Consider the following 15,166-nt stretch of genomic DNA (forward strand, 5'->3'; position numbering starts at 1 on the left):
CGTTTTATTTTTAACCGACTCCGCAGCCCTGGTTTCTACGCTTTGATTTTGTGATTGGTACAACAGTGATGGAAGAATTTATATAAACTATACCACAACGTTTTAATTTTAAACAGTTCTCAACTTGAAGTACTGCCTACTTATATTCTGTGACAAATTAACAAATGTTTTTAGCGATTGTACAACGATCCTAGAGCTACACCAGGACATACCGGTAGTGTTTGGAAACCCATAAATATAACACAGGACTTGATCCTGAGACGTCCCATAATCTACGAAACTCTTTACATAATTTAAAATAAAAATATTTATAAAACGCTTGAAGTCCATAGCATTTAAAAATAAGAGATTCACTGAAACCTTTGCAAGAAACAAGGTCGAATGAGCCTTCTTGACATCTTTCCATTTCCACCCATTCACTTTCTTTGTCAAGTTTGAGTTTCTCAGGGACAAACCAAACTTTACTTTCATCGTTCTCTGCATATCCTCCGAACACAAACATGAAATCTATTCACAAGAATAACAACAACCTAAGCTTAAAATTGTACATAGTAATACTAATGACTAGGGTGATTATATTTTGAATTGTTAAAATTTTGTCAAAATTTACACGTTACCGGTAGGCTACGTTAAAATATGTCAAAGTTATTTCAAGTCAAGCTCGAATAAAAATGCGCAAAAAGCATTTAGAACATTAAAAAAAGTATAGTCAGCTTACAAAATTTATCGCATTAGGTTCAGCTCGAATTTCATTTTTAGGAATTGACTTCTGCTCGACCGGTCCAAAACGTGTTGTGGATAACGCCAAGAGTTTCAGTAATTTAAGCGACAAAATGTCGTTTAAATCAATGTATTTCTAATAGGTCAAAATTTTGTGAAAAAAATTAATTTTATGTCAAAATTTGTCAATTTAAAATTTGAGATCAAAGTTTCTAACTTGTTAGGTCAAAATATAGTAGCTCTACTAATGAAATAAGTGGTAACGTAAATTAGTTGTACCAACTGAGCTACACATGCTCAGAGGGAAGCAAATCGAGAAACAACCATAACACTTGTCTGCTGCATCTTGTTTATGAAACTAGCATATGGTTATATTCGAACTTGCAAACTCAAACATACCGGGACCGTCGCTATAAAAGCTGTGTTTCAATGATGAAATAACAATATCAATTAAAAGCCAGTCATAGCACTTTAAAATAGACCAGTGGTTCTTAACATTTCATAAGGTGGTCCCTTTCCAGGGATCCCAACACATTGTGGCCATTGGACACACTTGCTGAAGAACGGATAAAAATACCGATGGCCATGGTTGAGAAACACTAGGATATACATTTGATTGTTACATGGGTCGCATTAATATGCACAGCGCTCAGCCATACCTCCTATCACAGCACAACCAGGCTCACTGCGTTTGCACACTATTGAAGGTTGAACTTCCCAACCTTTACATCGACATCGTAAATCCAGCCTCAAAACAGAGTTAGTTAGCTTCTGAACTATTGAACCACCAACCATATATAAGTAGTTGTTGTACACCACAAAACTTGATTTCAATCTTATTTCATTTCTTTTCTGCAACAACCAACAACAGTAACAATAGAGGAAGGCTTAGGTATGTATATCTAAACAATTAGTATTAACGTTTAAACTCACTGTGATTTCTTTTTCAGTTCCATCTTTAATATCCAGCATTTTCACTTTGTTTGAGTTTTCATTAACCACCAAAATACTGTACAGTGGACCTAAAATAATTTTCAAAACATTTTTTGTGCCTGGCTAAAAGAAATAAACAAAAACTTACGAGGTCCGCGCAAATGTTTGATACTTTTTGTAACTTTTTGTAGGCACTCGTGTGATTCTTGTACTAAATCCTAAAAATCACAAATAGTAAAATGTAATATGCAAATAATGATGAGCACAATGCGAAGCAATTTGCTCACCTGAAAAGCTACGTCTTGTGAAAAAAAATCGTGATCTAAACGTTTCAAGTTGATTAATCTAAAAAGTTGTGGAAACAAATGTTTTCTTTCTTCTAAATCATGTTTGACCCAAGCCACTGTGAATTGAAAAGCTCTTTCTTCACTTTTTGCCTAAAACAACGGTTGGTATTAGTTCTATTGCAAATAAGCTAATAATTTATTTGTCTTACATGGTTAGGCCTTGCTGCGATAAACGTCTTAAATGTACTTAGATCCATTAAATTGATGGTTGCAACATCGGTTAAATTGCTAAAGTTTTCCTTTAAATATTCGTCACACTGTTTTTTTATACTTTCAATGTTATGCGTTTGCACAGTAAGCCAAACGTGGACAAATGTGTCGCAGTCCAGAGTTTTCAAAAGAAAGTTGCAACAAAACTCTTGTAGTTCTGTAAACACGTGATATAGCAAGGTCAGAAATATCGTTATAAAATACCTTCATATAACTGTATGACCACAGCAGACAACAAGTGCATATTTTAAGAAGTAAAGCACATATATGAAAAGCAAAACTGCCCACCGCTTTTGCGCTGCTAATCATCGAGGGTTTTCTTTTTACGAAAACTCTGTGAAATGCTTAGATGCAAATCATTGTTGATTTACCGCCTGTTGGCTGGCAATATTAAATGGTAAAGTTAAATCAGCAGATTTTGTTATCCAGCCACTTTTACCACTGAAGGTAAATTTTTAATTCCGTATTATTTACATTGCTTAACGTAAATAAAGTTATGTCCTTCGAGAAGAATTTCAAAGTTCATTGGATTTAAAATTTGTCGAGTCAGTTTAAACGGCAACTGTAATAAACAAACATTCTCTATTTCATGATGAAAACGTACCATTGGTTATTGTTTTGAAAGTTGTGTCTTCTAAAGACGTATTTCTTAAGCTATTTAAGTTTGTTTCACTGCATTAACCCAAAAGCAAAATCGACGTGACCGTAATAACCATAATACAAATACAACTCAACGTTTAGAAACTCTGGTAAAACAACGATCAACAGGAAGCAACCTACTACCAATGGTTTTAGATTCCATAAAGATACGCCCTTTTATATAACCATAATATTGCTATCATATCCCAGTCGGAAATTTTTCCCCGTTTATCCCTGGGCCATCACGGAAAATATTTATATCCGGCTAAAGGTATATAACCCTGACAATAATCAGTGATATATGACATATTTTTCTGGATTATTTCTGTCGAAACTTCATAATCATCGGCGCTTCCCAGAATTTTGGTGATAAATGTGTTTTTTGTAACTTATTCGGCGATTCCATATTTTCTGGGATAAATCGAACCTAACCACAAAGTTGTTTTTTTTACTTTGTAGACTCGCCTATTTTAACAGTTTCTTTGCTAAACCAAAATTTTAACCTATATCATACACATATATAATAATGTTTTGGGGGTTACTATTTTTACTTGGGTATAAGTTAGCTGTTTTAATCTTTATAGTTTTCTTGTTTAGGCAACATATTTAGCAAAGTTAAGAAGGTATATTTAGATATGCTGAAAAAAAAGATGTTAATTGATAAAATTTATTACATTAGTAAAGGTTAAGTTGCCTGAACACAAATCTTTTGGAAAAGTACTATTCGTACCAACGCTATACACATGGTTTCCTACTGAAGGCAACAATACTGGCTAGGTTACCCGCTGATTCAACTTCGCGCCGACCTTTCCCCGCTCTGTCATTGCAATTTATTATATTGCGTTTTTTTTTATTTACGAACGGCGCGCATAATTTTAAACTCCAGACGTCCGATTGGCCGATATGCGGATGACATCACAATCGAGTTTGAACGTTTATTGTTAAGACAATTGAAATCACAAATCAGTTGAAAGCTATACGGCAGCTGAGTGTTAGACTTTTTCGTTAGTTGTTGTTTTCTTTTTTTACCTGCCCTAAATTTTTTACCTCAGCCCTAAAGATCAGGTTAGCTATCAAATATATGTTTAGGATAGTGTAGGCTAAGCTATATTTGTAATTATATTTGAAGTTTTATATCAGAATAAAAAAATAAATTCATTGAATAAAATAACTTTTAGCAAGAACTAAATTTGTATCTAAACAAAGTAGGAAACAAGCTCCATTTTACATCTGTTGACAAGTTTATTTCTGTGGAAGGTGCACATCCCAGATTTTTTACGCAATCTAAAGTCACATCTAAATATTTATATCAAGTGAGCATAAAATCCTGACTAAATACCTGGAAATCTTAAAAAAACTAAAGATATCGACATAAAGTGCCAATAAATGCCAACACCAACATGGCCTCTGGGATTTAAAGCTTATAAATGTTAAAGATTTTCCAAATTGGGGCGGCTGCTTATCAAAATTTGCAGGTAAGTTAGTTAAATATCATACTATATAAAGTGCATGTGATTTTTATTTATTATTTCATATGTTGGGCTCTAATGTTTTGCCAATAGTTTTTTTTAATTTTGTAAATGAATTATGTGTATTTTTGACTGATTTTAACTTAAAATAATTTTGACTTGTCAAAAAATAATAATCGCCCTACTTATTAGTACAAGCTATTTTTTTAGGCGTTCTCCTGTTCATAGGTCACAAAGACCAAACTGCATCTGTTATCGACTACAAGGTGCAATAGACTGGGATGGTGGCATAGGTGCAAGAAGACAAGCCAATACCATTGCTAATAAAGAAAGCACAGAACCTGTGATGACCACTCCCTGCGAATCACAAGTCCGATATAGCTGAACCGGTGTTGGCTGACTCATTTTCAGAATCTATATTTCTGACAGTGAATAAATCACACAAAAGGAACCTTCAGACAATTATTGATGTCTTTTTAAACTGCAGTTTGTTATTGCCTTGTACAGTTTCTATTTCTGTGTTTCTTTTTGTTTCTTTCCATATTTTTAACGTGCATGAATAAAAGCTCAATGTAAATTTACCCATGGTGTTTTGCAGATTTATAGTCGTAATTTGCCAGGATGCCCAACCATATTTATACCTTATGACCATGTACCTGCCGGTGTTGAATTTCCGTGCTTACATAACCGATTTATCACTGAACATATGTAGTTGGCCCTTGCAAGGCGAGGGGATAAAACAGGCATGGCACATGGATAATTTTCCGACTGGTATATATGTACGCTGTAGGCATGAGGGCCAGTTATTGTATAGGTTTTGTTAGGAGGCCTTTTTTACGCATGGTTGTCAAGCTCGCTTATTCAATTAGTATGCACACCTAATGGAATGTTTTGTTTTAATTCATGTAAACAAATTGCATTTACCCTAGGGTGGACCATTCGCTAGTTTGAAAAGTTTTGTTGCAAACTGATGCACCTTGTTTGTCTGGTGAGTTTTCAACAAGTCTTCGCATACTTCAGATATTTTTGTTAATGTTATTTTGCATCATAATATCGAAGGATCTTCATTCAAAGCATCTTCATAATTGCTATATTGGTAGACCCACCTTTGATCAACAAATAGTTAGACGTTTTTAACAAATCCAACACGTTGTCAGTAGTAATAGTGATTTTAGCCGTGTAGATGAAATCCAATATCAGCCCGAATATTTTAGCGTCAATGGAATTTACTTCAACCGTATGTTGATATTTCTCCTTCATCTAAAAAGTCAAAACCAAAACGTAAGAAAGATTCGTGGTGGTGAAATGTTATATTGGACTTACCTCAGAATAAAAAAGTTTCCGAAAGTACTCAGATACTCTTGAAAGAACGCTTTTTTGAACATGAAAAGATTTTCCGTCACATTTCAACGTGATGTCACAAGTTTCACCCCCAGTCAACCTATCACTGGTAAAACAATTGTTTTTATCGACGAGCCTGTAATTATGTCACACCCATATTTCTTATTTTCATTTTTATGCTTATGCCTTTCAATTGTATCGGTTTTTTATTTTAAAATTAAAAAATGGTAAGTACAGGAAAAAAACGATCCTATACTATCAAAATGCAAAAATTATTTTTGCTTCTCATTACCGAATTGTTTTTCTATATCTCAATGTGGGAATTTGGTTACTTCGCAGTATCTATGGTTCTTCTTTTAAAATATACACATAGGCCTAGTTATACGCATCAAATTAACTATAAATACCAGCAAGGTATACATTAGGTGAGTTGTTAAATGAGCCAATAAATTAAACCCTGTCTGCGTATGTATGAAACTGTCTCGGAATGCAACGATAGGGGCTTAATATGTTTGAAACACCGGGAGATATTAAACCAACTAAAATTTAGCCTTAAAAAACATAACGAAAGAATTTGAACCACACGAAATCGAATACTAGCAAGGCATTTTTTAAAGATTCGCTTTAAAGATTAACAGTTAGAATGACTGGGTTCCTGTGTCTGAGTTTCAACATGAATGGTATTTTCTAGCGTGCAATGCCTTGCAGGGAATTAAACCGGACTTAAAAAGCGATCATCGCTAATCGACTATCTATACATCTGATGCAGTGGCTTGTTCATTTACTTTGCCCCTGGAATGTTTAAAAATATAAAATATGGCGTAGAAATACTTACACATTGAGTTTCTCCAAAATGTCGTTTGCATGAGTAGATGAACTGTATTCTTCCATGGTTCAGCAAGAAATATACTTGTAGCACAAAATAGTGATTACCGTGGTTTCTAATCTGCTTGTCAAATTACTCACAACTAGCTAAATATCAAGCCGTTCTGTTGCAACATAAAACTGTTCCTCGCTTTCCTAATAAATCGTAGTAAGTCACCACAATGCAGTTGTGCGTCGTTTTATTGTTTGCCTGGCAAATAAAGTCGCAGCACAAAACACAAGTATCGCCAATAAAACGTGCAGAGCACAGGAATAAAACCATTCATGCGAGACAAAGTAAACGCTTCGGTGAGCATTCTTAGAGCTATGGAATTTTGATTTTTACACTATAGGTTAGTTTTTTGTTTTTTTTAGGTGACACAGACTGCTTTTAACCATATTTTGACCAATTGAACGCCATATTTATTGATACAACGTATAGATTAGGTATCCAGCACATAATAACTACCTACACCCATAAGCGTTAATACCCTTTCTATACGAAAATTGTTACTGCTTCAATTGTAGCCCCTCTATGTTTTAATTCTTTTTGGCTATTGTTTTCGTACGTACAAAACATTCAGCAATGAATGGAGAAGTATAGTTACTGCTGTCATAGCCTGTGTCGTAAAAATGTAGTAGGTTTTGCGCCATGCCTGTTAAATTTATTTCGCTTATGTGTTGAACCACCCACAATGGATAAGGTTTCAGTTGGTGTATGATTACAAAGAGACCCGTGTCAATAAAATATCACATGACATGCTGAGTAAATGAATATCATTGCTACACAGCTAAGGCGTTCATTGAGTATTTTTTTTTCAAGTATGGTTTTGTTAAGGACTGAACTAGATTCGGTTTATCAAAAATCGCCTGTGGAAAGGTACATTGTGCCCCCTTAGTTTCAACGTTTTATATACTTAAGCGCTTGATACAGGATGTCGCAACATTACAGCTGAACTAAAAGTGGAAGAAGAGCTGGGCTGATTGATATTTTGCCTAACGCAACAGTTATAGATAGTGTTTGCCATCTATGTTTCATAACATGGGTTCTTAAACTGGGGTCCATGGACCCCTTGGGGGTCTGTGAAGGCCTAATGGAAATAGTAGAATACATATAAAAAATAATCAATTTTTAAAATAACTTTAATTAAAAATCAAACGATTTTCACTGAATGTTGGCTCCATTATACTTTCACATTTTTTGGATTAAAATCGGCAGATTTCTAAGGTCTATTTGTATTGTAACGTCAATTTATGACGTCATTATAGAAATTTTTCGCCTACCGTGGTCCACGCCAGGTAAAATAAAATTTAGGGGTCCACGGTAAAAAAGTTTAAGAACCCATGTTTTATAGGTGTAAAAACACAAGTAAAAATATAAGTGTGTGTACTACTGGTAATACTTTGTAGCCCCTTGGCTGCAGGGTACAGTTATAGTTTAGTTGATAAGTTGCACGGTTTATTGTTTGTACATCCTGTCCTGCAATTTAGAAGCACTTCAGCTTGAGGATAGGTGTAGTTAGAAGCCACGATATGTTTATATAAATTGTTCAAAGTACACACCATCATTGTGTCACAAACTTTTGCCGTATAATGCCATACATTAACGTCTTTTAACAAACAGAAAGCAAGTTAAAACAACACTGTGTACTGTACTTAGGAAATACAAGTCACTCGACTTTTTCGTTTTGTTATTTTGTCAGTTTTCGGGAACTCTATTTAGTTTCACCCAAAGGTAACACTCAAGCTTTGTATGTTGTGCAGAGTTAATTTATTAACTCCACGATCGTAAATGCCATTATATACATCAATGTGCAAATTACTTTTCTGTGCCTAATGCATCACAACCAAAACGTATCCTTTAATTTGAATTATTTAGGCCAAATAAACACAAATGTTTCGCGTTTTCCCGCGATTATAGGTTACATTTTAGCTGTATTGTGTGCACGTTCCACAACGAAAAGTGTTTTAAGATCATATGTTTTGTGACGCGACGCAATTACGTAACTGACGCCAACCCTGAAAATTTGCAGATTGAATGAAAAAGAAACATTTTCAAATGAAAATCCACATAAAATTGTTCACCTTATAAAAAAGTCCATTAATGAAAAGCTAAACTTTGAATATAGTCGAATATGACGTAATATGTAAACTGTTCACGTGTTTGGTGATAAAACTCGGAAATTAAAACGTATTCGAATTTGTTTTTTTATTATGTTATGTGAAGTACAACGTATGTTCTTGCTTATTACCACGTCACATTTTTGTGATAGTTGTTAGCACACCAACACAGCACTGCTTTATCAGAGAAACATGTGTATTGCACAACTTTAAACGTAATAACAAATTCGTTAGCTTATTTGTTTTATCCCGTCAGAGTATGACGTCATATTGCGTGTATTTGAGATCCTATTTTTTGACCCTGCCCGCCACAATATTGTAGATTTCTCATGTGGCCCGCGGCTAAAAATAATTGCCAACCCCTGATCTAGATAGAATAATTTCCTGCTCAAAGGAGAATATTGTGTAATGTAATACTTTGTAGAACACAAGCACTGCTTTATCAGACACATAGGTATTGAAGTAACTAACAATAAACGTCGTCAAGTACGTTTACTATAGCTTTAATTAACAATTTACAACATAGAGTGCTGTAACAAAAAGAACGTTATTAGTAACGAATATAGAAGAGTACCCAATAAGAGAAACTGACAAATACTGACGAAGCACAGTAAAGTTACACGAGTTATAAAGGTATGAAAGAATGCAACAAGACGCGGGGCGTATAATGATAATTACGGAGAGAGGCAAGGAAAAGAAAGGAGAAACGCACAGAAGCAAATAGCATAGAAATCAGAGTTAACAATAGAAACATAAATCATTACAGGTATCATACAACTTACCTGCTGCCTTCCAGTTTGATATAAATATACAAGTATAAGGTAATCATGTACTATTTATATTCAATTGCAGCGTAAAGTTTGCGAATACAAAAGTTTGTGTTGCAGCGGCATTTTTATGACAAAGTGTTACGTCACAATCAAAACATGACGCCATGGCGATCCGTTCTTTCTCCCTACTAAGTTTGTATACAAAAGATCCCCGGAGATTATAGTATCGTATTCCCAAAAGCTACGAAGTTGTACCAGATTTTATTTCCTTTAAAATGTAAACCCGACCATTGAATATGGAAGAATATTTTGCAGCTAATCAAGCAAACGAAATTTTGTTAAAACTTAACACGTGAGTATTTAAACGAAACTTACCTAATTATACATCAGTTCCAACACTATGTTTTGTTAACTTTTACCACAATAATTTAACAGATAGTTGCGCTGCCAGCGAATCTCATTTTCGTGTTTATAGGCCTGAGTTTATTTTTATAACTGCTCTGCTAATAAATTATTTGTGGCTAAATTTAAATTAGGAAAATATAAGTTTTGCGAATTTTGTAAGGTTTCCGGGATATTTGCAACTTGCGAAAATATTTGTTGTTTTTACATAGAAATAGCATAAAAAGTTTCGTAGCTCTAAATTCTAGAAAATGTTTTTGTAATCTCCAGCGATAGATTGGAAGGAGGTGATACCTGCGACATCAAGTTAAAATGTGATGCAAAATTATTTCACGCCCATAAGAATGTTCTTTCCCAAGTATCAGAGTACTTTAAAAAGCTCTTCTATTCTGAGGTACTTTTAAAGTGAATTTAAATACAAACGATATAGGTGTTCATCTAACTGTCAAATATTCTATTTGAAGATGAGGGAAAAGCATGAAGACGAGGTTCAAATGAAAGCAGCCGATGTGAAAATATTTGAGCAAATAATGGACTTTATCTACACAGCTAAAATCACGATTGTAACTGATAGTGTTTTTGACCTTTTAAATGCTGCAAACTATTTGCTCATGAAAGGTACTTTAGTGTTGTTCTAAACACAGAGTCCACTAACTCATTCGAGTTCTTAGGATTAAGTTAGACTGCCAGCACATAACTTTGCAATTGTTATTTGATTACTATCTGTCTTAAATAATATACACTTTCTTGGCTGTTAGACCCGTCTGTTAACTCGATCCCAATAATTTTGTCGCCTTTTCCACCTTTTCAAATTTTGCAATCTTATGCATTATGATGCCATACGAAAAACTTGCAAGCTCTCTTTGCATATGCGTTTTGACCAGTCACATATTTGGTGTAATGGGTAAAGGATAATTGTTTAGGTCAGTTTGTTTAAAATTTGGCAAACTTACATTTATTGGGCTAAGATAATATTTAAAAAAATTATGTTAGTATTTAAAAAAAGTATAACTTTCTAATAAGCATAACTGATAACATTTGGACTATTTTCTTGTTTTGCACATTATGTATTTTGTGCAGAACTGCAAGATTTTTGTTGCAACTTTATTTTAAAAACTCTCGATTTCGAAAATTCCGTCCAAGTTTGGTTGAACCTGCAGAAATACGAGATCGAAAGTTTAAAAGACGGTTGCGACAAATTTGTGAAGGAAAACTTCGCCGAACTTACTGATTTGGAAAAGATAAAGTTGTTTGACCTGGAAACTTTGAAGTTGTTTCTTAGAACAAGGTGTCGTGATGTAAGTGTTTGTAATATTTAGTGCATTATTGTTCATATGACAAGCGAAATCAGTTGTATGCCAATCAATTGAAATGGAAAGGCAAGGATCAGATTTGTTGGGGGGATCGACAGGGATTTGTTTTTCAGAGACTATGTCACAACGTGACATCATATCATGACGTCATTCAGTTATATCAAAACGTGACGCGACGCAAATTTATTAAAGTTAACTATTCTTTTGGAAATTTTATTAACAAATTAACTATTTTTATGCCGGTGGTGAAATATTTGTATTAACAGACGAAAGGTGAAGAAACAGCTTTTCAATTCTCAGTAATTTGGGTGAAACATGACTTGGAAGAAAGGAAGCATTTGTTTCCACAACTTTTTCTTTTGATCGATTTAAAATCGTTAAGCCATGAATTTTTAGCTTACGTTGTAGCGAATGAGGTAACTTTTAAGTAATTTTTGCAATGTTTATTACATATGCCTTGTTGCTCCTATTAGTATTGTTTTATTAGGAGCTTGTTAAAGAATTCCGGGAATGTTTGATTGGAGTTACTGAAAATATAAAGTATTTATTGTGTCCTGGTAAGTTCGTTATGTCACTTTTAGTGGGCTATTTAATTGTTTATGATTATCTGTTATATATCAACTCAGATCCAGCAAACAGCATCATTACTGTTAATTCAAGTTCCACCACCATAACAATGCTGGATATCAAACAAGGGGTAGAGAAAGTGATTTCGGTAAATATCTTTTCCTGTACTTCTTTCCTTTTATGACAAACTCTATATTCTATAAAGCGTGTATTTCGGTTGCATCCAGGTACAAACATACATTATTAGAAGTGTTTTGTAGCACAAAAATCCTACTGTAAAATAACTAGGTTGAAATGCAGTAGCAGACGGAAAACTACAACTTAATCAAACTTACTGCTTCGTACACTCTGCTACCGACCTTACATTTAACTTCCCGAACTCTTCTGCCCTATGTGTTACAGAGCCCGGATAAATCGACGGAACACTGTTGTTTTCTTGTCTACATGAATTACTTGTTCATGATTGGAGGTTCTGGAGATCAATCTAAATCGGTTTTGAGAAAGGATTTAAGATTCCCACATAAATGTTGGGAGAAACAACCTTCCTTGATAAAAGGAAGATCAGATCCTGGTTTAGCCGTTTTAAAGGGTAATATTTTCATATACAATAGGCATAACACTAGTTTTGCTTTGATTGTTTTTTTAAACGTTTTTGTTTTGCCCGTTTATGCCTTACTAACTGAGCTATCAAATCACATGCTTAAAAGAGCTTGGAAAGTCAGTTGTATCTGTCATGCCGATTTAATCCACCTTCCAAGCTCAAGGTGTCCAGGGCTTAAGTTCGAATCTAAATCAAGACGGTTGATAACTCAGTTGGCAGAGTAGCGCCCGTATATTCCCACGTGTGCGAGTTCGACTCCCGCCTTTACCACGAATGTTTTCTGCATTGTCCGACTAAATATAAATTCTACAAATTAACTATATTACAATGCAGAAACCATATGTTTGTCTGAGGCCCAAAATACAAAATACGAATAAATTTACAAAAAAGGGGTTAATTTATTAAGATGTCGGGAAACACAAGGCTAAAATGTGTTCTTATCGTTTTACTGGTAATACCGCGTATAGGTAAACGAACCACACACAAAGCAGCTGAATCTGTGCCGGACTCTTCCCGAAACAGTGTAACTTTTATATTTGAGAAGAATTTTCCCGATATCGCTTAGTTTTGCCATACTTTGGGTCTATTTGAATTAAAAACTGCAATTCTCGTATGTTTGCCTTTTGAGGTAATATTTTTAGCTTAAAGTCGCCATGCATACCTTGGAACTATTAACAATTGCAGTTTCGCCAACTTATAGTTTATTCAAATGCGTGGTATTGCGTTTCGCACGAATTCATTAGGTCGTTTAAATATGAAAATAGCATCTAGAGTTCGGCCAAATCGTGGGGGTAAACAGGTGGCATTATATAACGACAAATTCTATTGTATTCGAGGCAAGCTTTTGTACAACCGTGCTTTATCAAGACAAAGTACAAATCCCTTTTTTTTTCTTTGCCCTTTTAGCTCCAAAGTATTCAAGGGTCTACGCAATACTTTCGTTTGTGAAAAATAATATCCGACTGTTTTCCGCAGCAGTTTCCCTCAGGAAACGGTTATTTATAATTTTTTGCAGTTTCCTTTGATATTTATCTCCAAAGAATTCAAGGGTCTGCAAAATTTGACAAAATAATATCCGGGCGAAGTGTGGTATTTTACAAAGATGCATTTATCGTGTTATTTCTAAAGTATTTTTGTCACAAATTTTATTGTGATCATACATGCCGCCGCGTGGACAAATTTTTTTAACCAAATAAACGTATTTTATTTTGTGCAAACGAAGCTACCAGCTTCTTCGTATACTGAATTAGACCCATTTTTATTTGGCAAAAAAATCCTAGGTCTGCCCCTCGTCCATATTGTTATAATAAAATGTTTAACAACGAAGTGGTAAGTTAAATTTGACTTTGGCCCGCGCCTAGGAAAAGGTCGCCGACTTCAGTATGAACCAGGCAGCGGTTTAGAAAGTTGTAATGATTTTGATTAAACCGTAATATCATTTCACCACCGCGGAAATTTAACATTACAGCCACACCGACCTCTTTACGTCTTATTATACATTTAAAGGCTTCATTTATGTCACCGGATCTAAAGGTACACCAGCAAGATTCGATTTGAACAACAATGAAATTGGATGGCAGGAATTGAACAAGTGTAAAATCTCATCCAACAATATCGTCTCCTGTAATGGTGAAACATTTAAGGTTACTATTGTACAATCAACTTGGTAACTTTTTTTGATTTCACAGAAATGATATACGCCATGCTAGTTAAAGATTATTATAATCTAATGATACAGCAATACGACCCGATGGCTGAAACAACAACCACGAAGATAATAGAGCAAATCACTGGATACTTTCAACATTCAAAACTCATTACCGTGGACGATCAGTTGTACCTGCTTACTCTATGTAAGATGAAAAAATACAGGCAAAACCTTAAAAAAGAAGGATTCATTTTCAAGTAAACTGGACATTGCGAAATAAGATTGGTCAAAATAACCAAAAGTAGTGAGTCTTTATTAAAATTCGCCAATAAACAGTCACGAATCGCAAAAATCAGTAGCTTTTTTTTTTCAAAAAGGTATTTAGCTTCACTTGTTACATGTGCTGAAACTGAACAGTCACGAATCGCAAAAATCAGTAGCTTTTTTTTTTCAAAAAGGTATTTAGCTTCACTTGTTACATGTGCTGAAACTGAACAGTTAAAATCGCAAAAATCAGTAGCTTTTTTTTTTCAAAAAGGTATTTAGCTTCACTTGTTACATGTGCTGAAACTGAACAGTTAAAATCGCAAAAATCAGTAGCTTTTTTTTTTCAAAAAGGTATTTAGCTTCACTTGTTACATGTGCTGAAACTGAACAGTTAAAATCGCAAATTCAGTAGCTTTTTTTTTTCAAAAAGGTATTTAGCTTCACTTGTTACATGTGCTGAAACTGAACAGTTAAAATCGCAAATTCAGTAGCTTTTTTTTTTCAAAAAGGTATTTAGCTTCACTTGTTACATGTGCTGAAACTGAACAGTTAAAATCGCAAATTCAGTAGCTTTTTTTTTTCAAAAAGGTATTTAGCTTCACTTGTTACATGTGCTGAAACTGAATAGTTAAAATCGCAAAAATCAGTAGCTTTTTTTTTTTCGAAAAGGTATTTAGCTTCACTTGTTACATGTGCTGAAACTGAACAGTTAAAATCGCAAAAATCAGTAGCTTTTTTTTTTCAAAAAGGTATTTAGCTTCACTTGTTACATGTGCTGAAACTGAACAGTTAAAATCGCAAAAATCGGTAGCTTTTTTTTTCAAAAAGGTATTTAGCTTCACTTGTTACATGTGCTGAAACTGAATAGTTAAAATCGCAAAAATCAGTAGTTTTTTTTTTTTCGAAAAGGTATTTAGCTTCACTTGTTACATGTGCTGAAACTGAACAGTTAAA

At 34.2% G+C, this 15,166-nt stretch overlaps 1 protein-coding gene across 1 annotated transcript; it reads left to right on the plus strand.

Moving 5' to 3' along the window:
- The first annotated feature begins 9,710 nt into the window (after window positions 1–9,710).
- LOC146165575 (kelch-like protein 20) lies at window positions 9,711–12,475 on the plus strand. The gene is made up of 8 exons (XM_083380975.1): window positions 9,711–9,766; window positions 10,087–10,210; window positions 10,281–10,434; window positions 10,897–11,114; window positions 11,396–11,545; window positions 11,617–11,686; window positions 11,756–11,844; window positions 12,404–12,475. Exons 1-8 carry the CDS (start codon window positions 9,711–9,713, stop codon window positions 12,473–12,475), a joined length of 933 nt encoding a protein of 310 aa, XP_083237101.1.
- Window positions 12,476–15,166: the final 2,691 nt, after the last annotated feature.

Source organism: Ascidiella aspersa, chromosome 2 (assembly GCF_963924565.1).
Source record: "Ascidiella aspersa chromosome 2, kaAscAspe10.2, whole genome shotgun sequence".
NCBI classification, from domain to species: domain Eukaryota; kingdom Metazoa; phylum Chordata; class Ascidiacea; order Phlebobranchia; family Ascidiidae; genus Ascidiella; species Ascidiella aspersa.

What these genes read in the sequence shown, in the direction of transcription:
- LOC146165575 (XM_083380975.1), top strand. Translation starts at nt 9,711, where the DNA reads ATGGAAGAATATTTTGCAGCTAATCAAGCAAACGAAATTTTGTTAAAA. An exon ending in AAAAGCTCTTCTATTCTGAG is followed by an intron (nt 10,211 to 10,280) that starts GTACTTTTAAAG and finishes TTCTATTTGAAG; the next exon opens with ATGAGGGAAAAGCATGAAGA. An exon ending in AAAGTATTTATTGTGTCCTG is followed by an intron (nt 11,687 to 11,755) that starts GTAAGTTCGTTA and finishes ATATCAACTCAG; the next exon opens with ATCCAGCAAACAGCATCATT.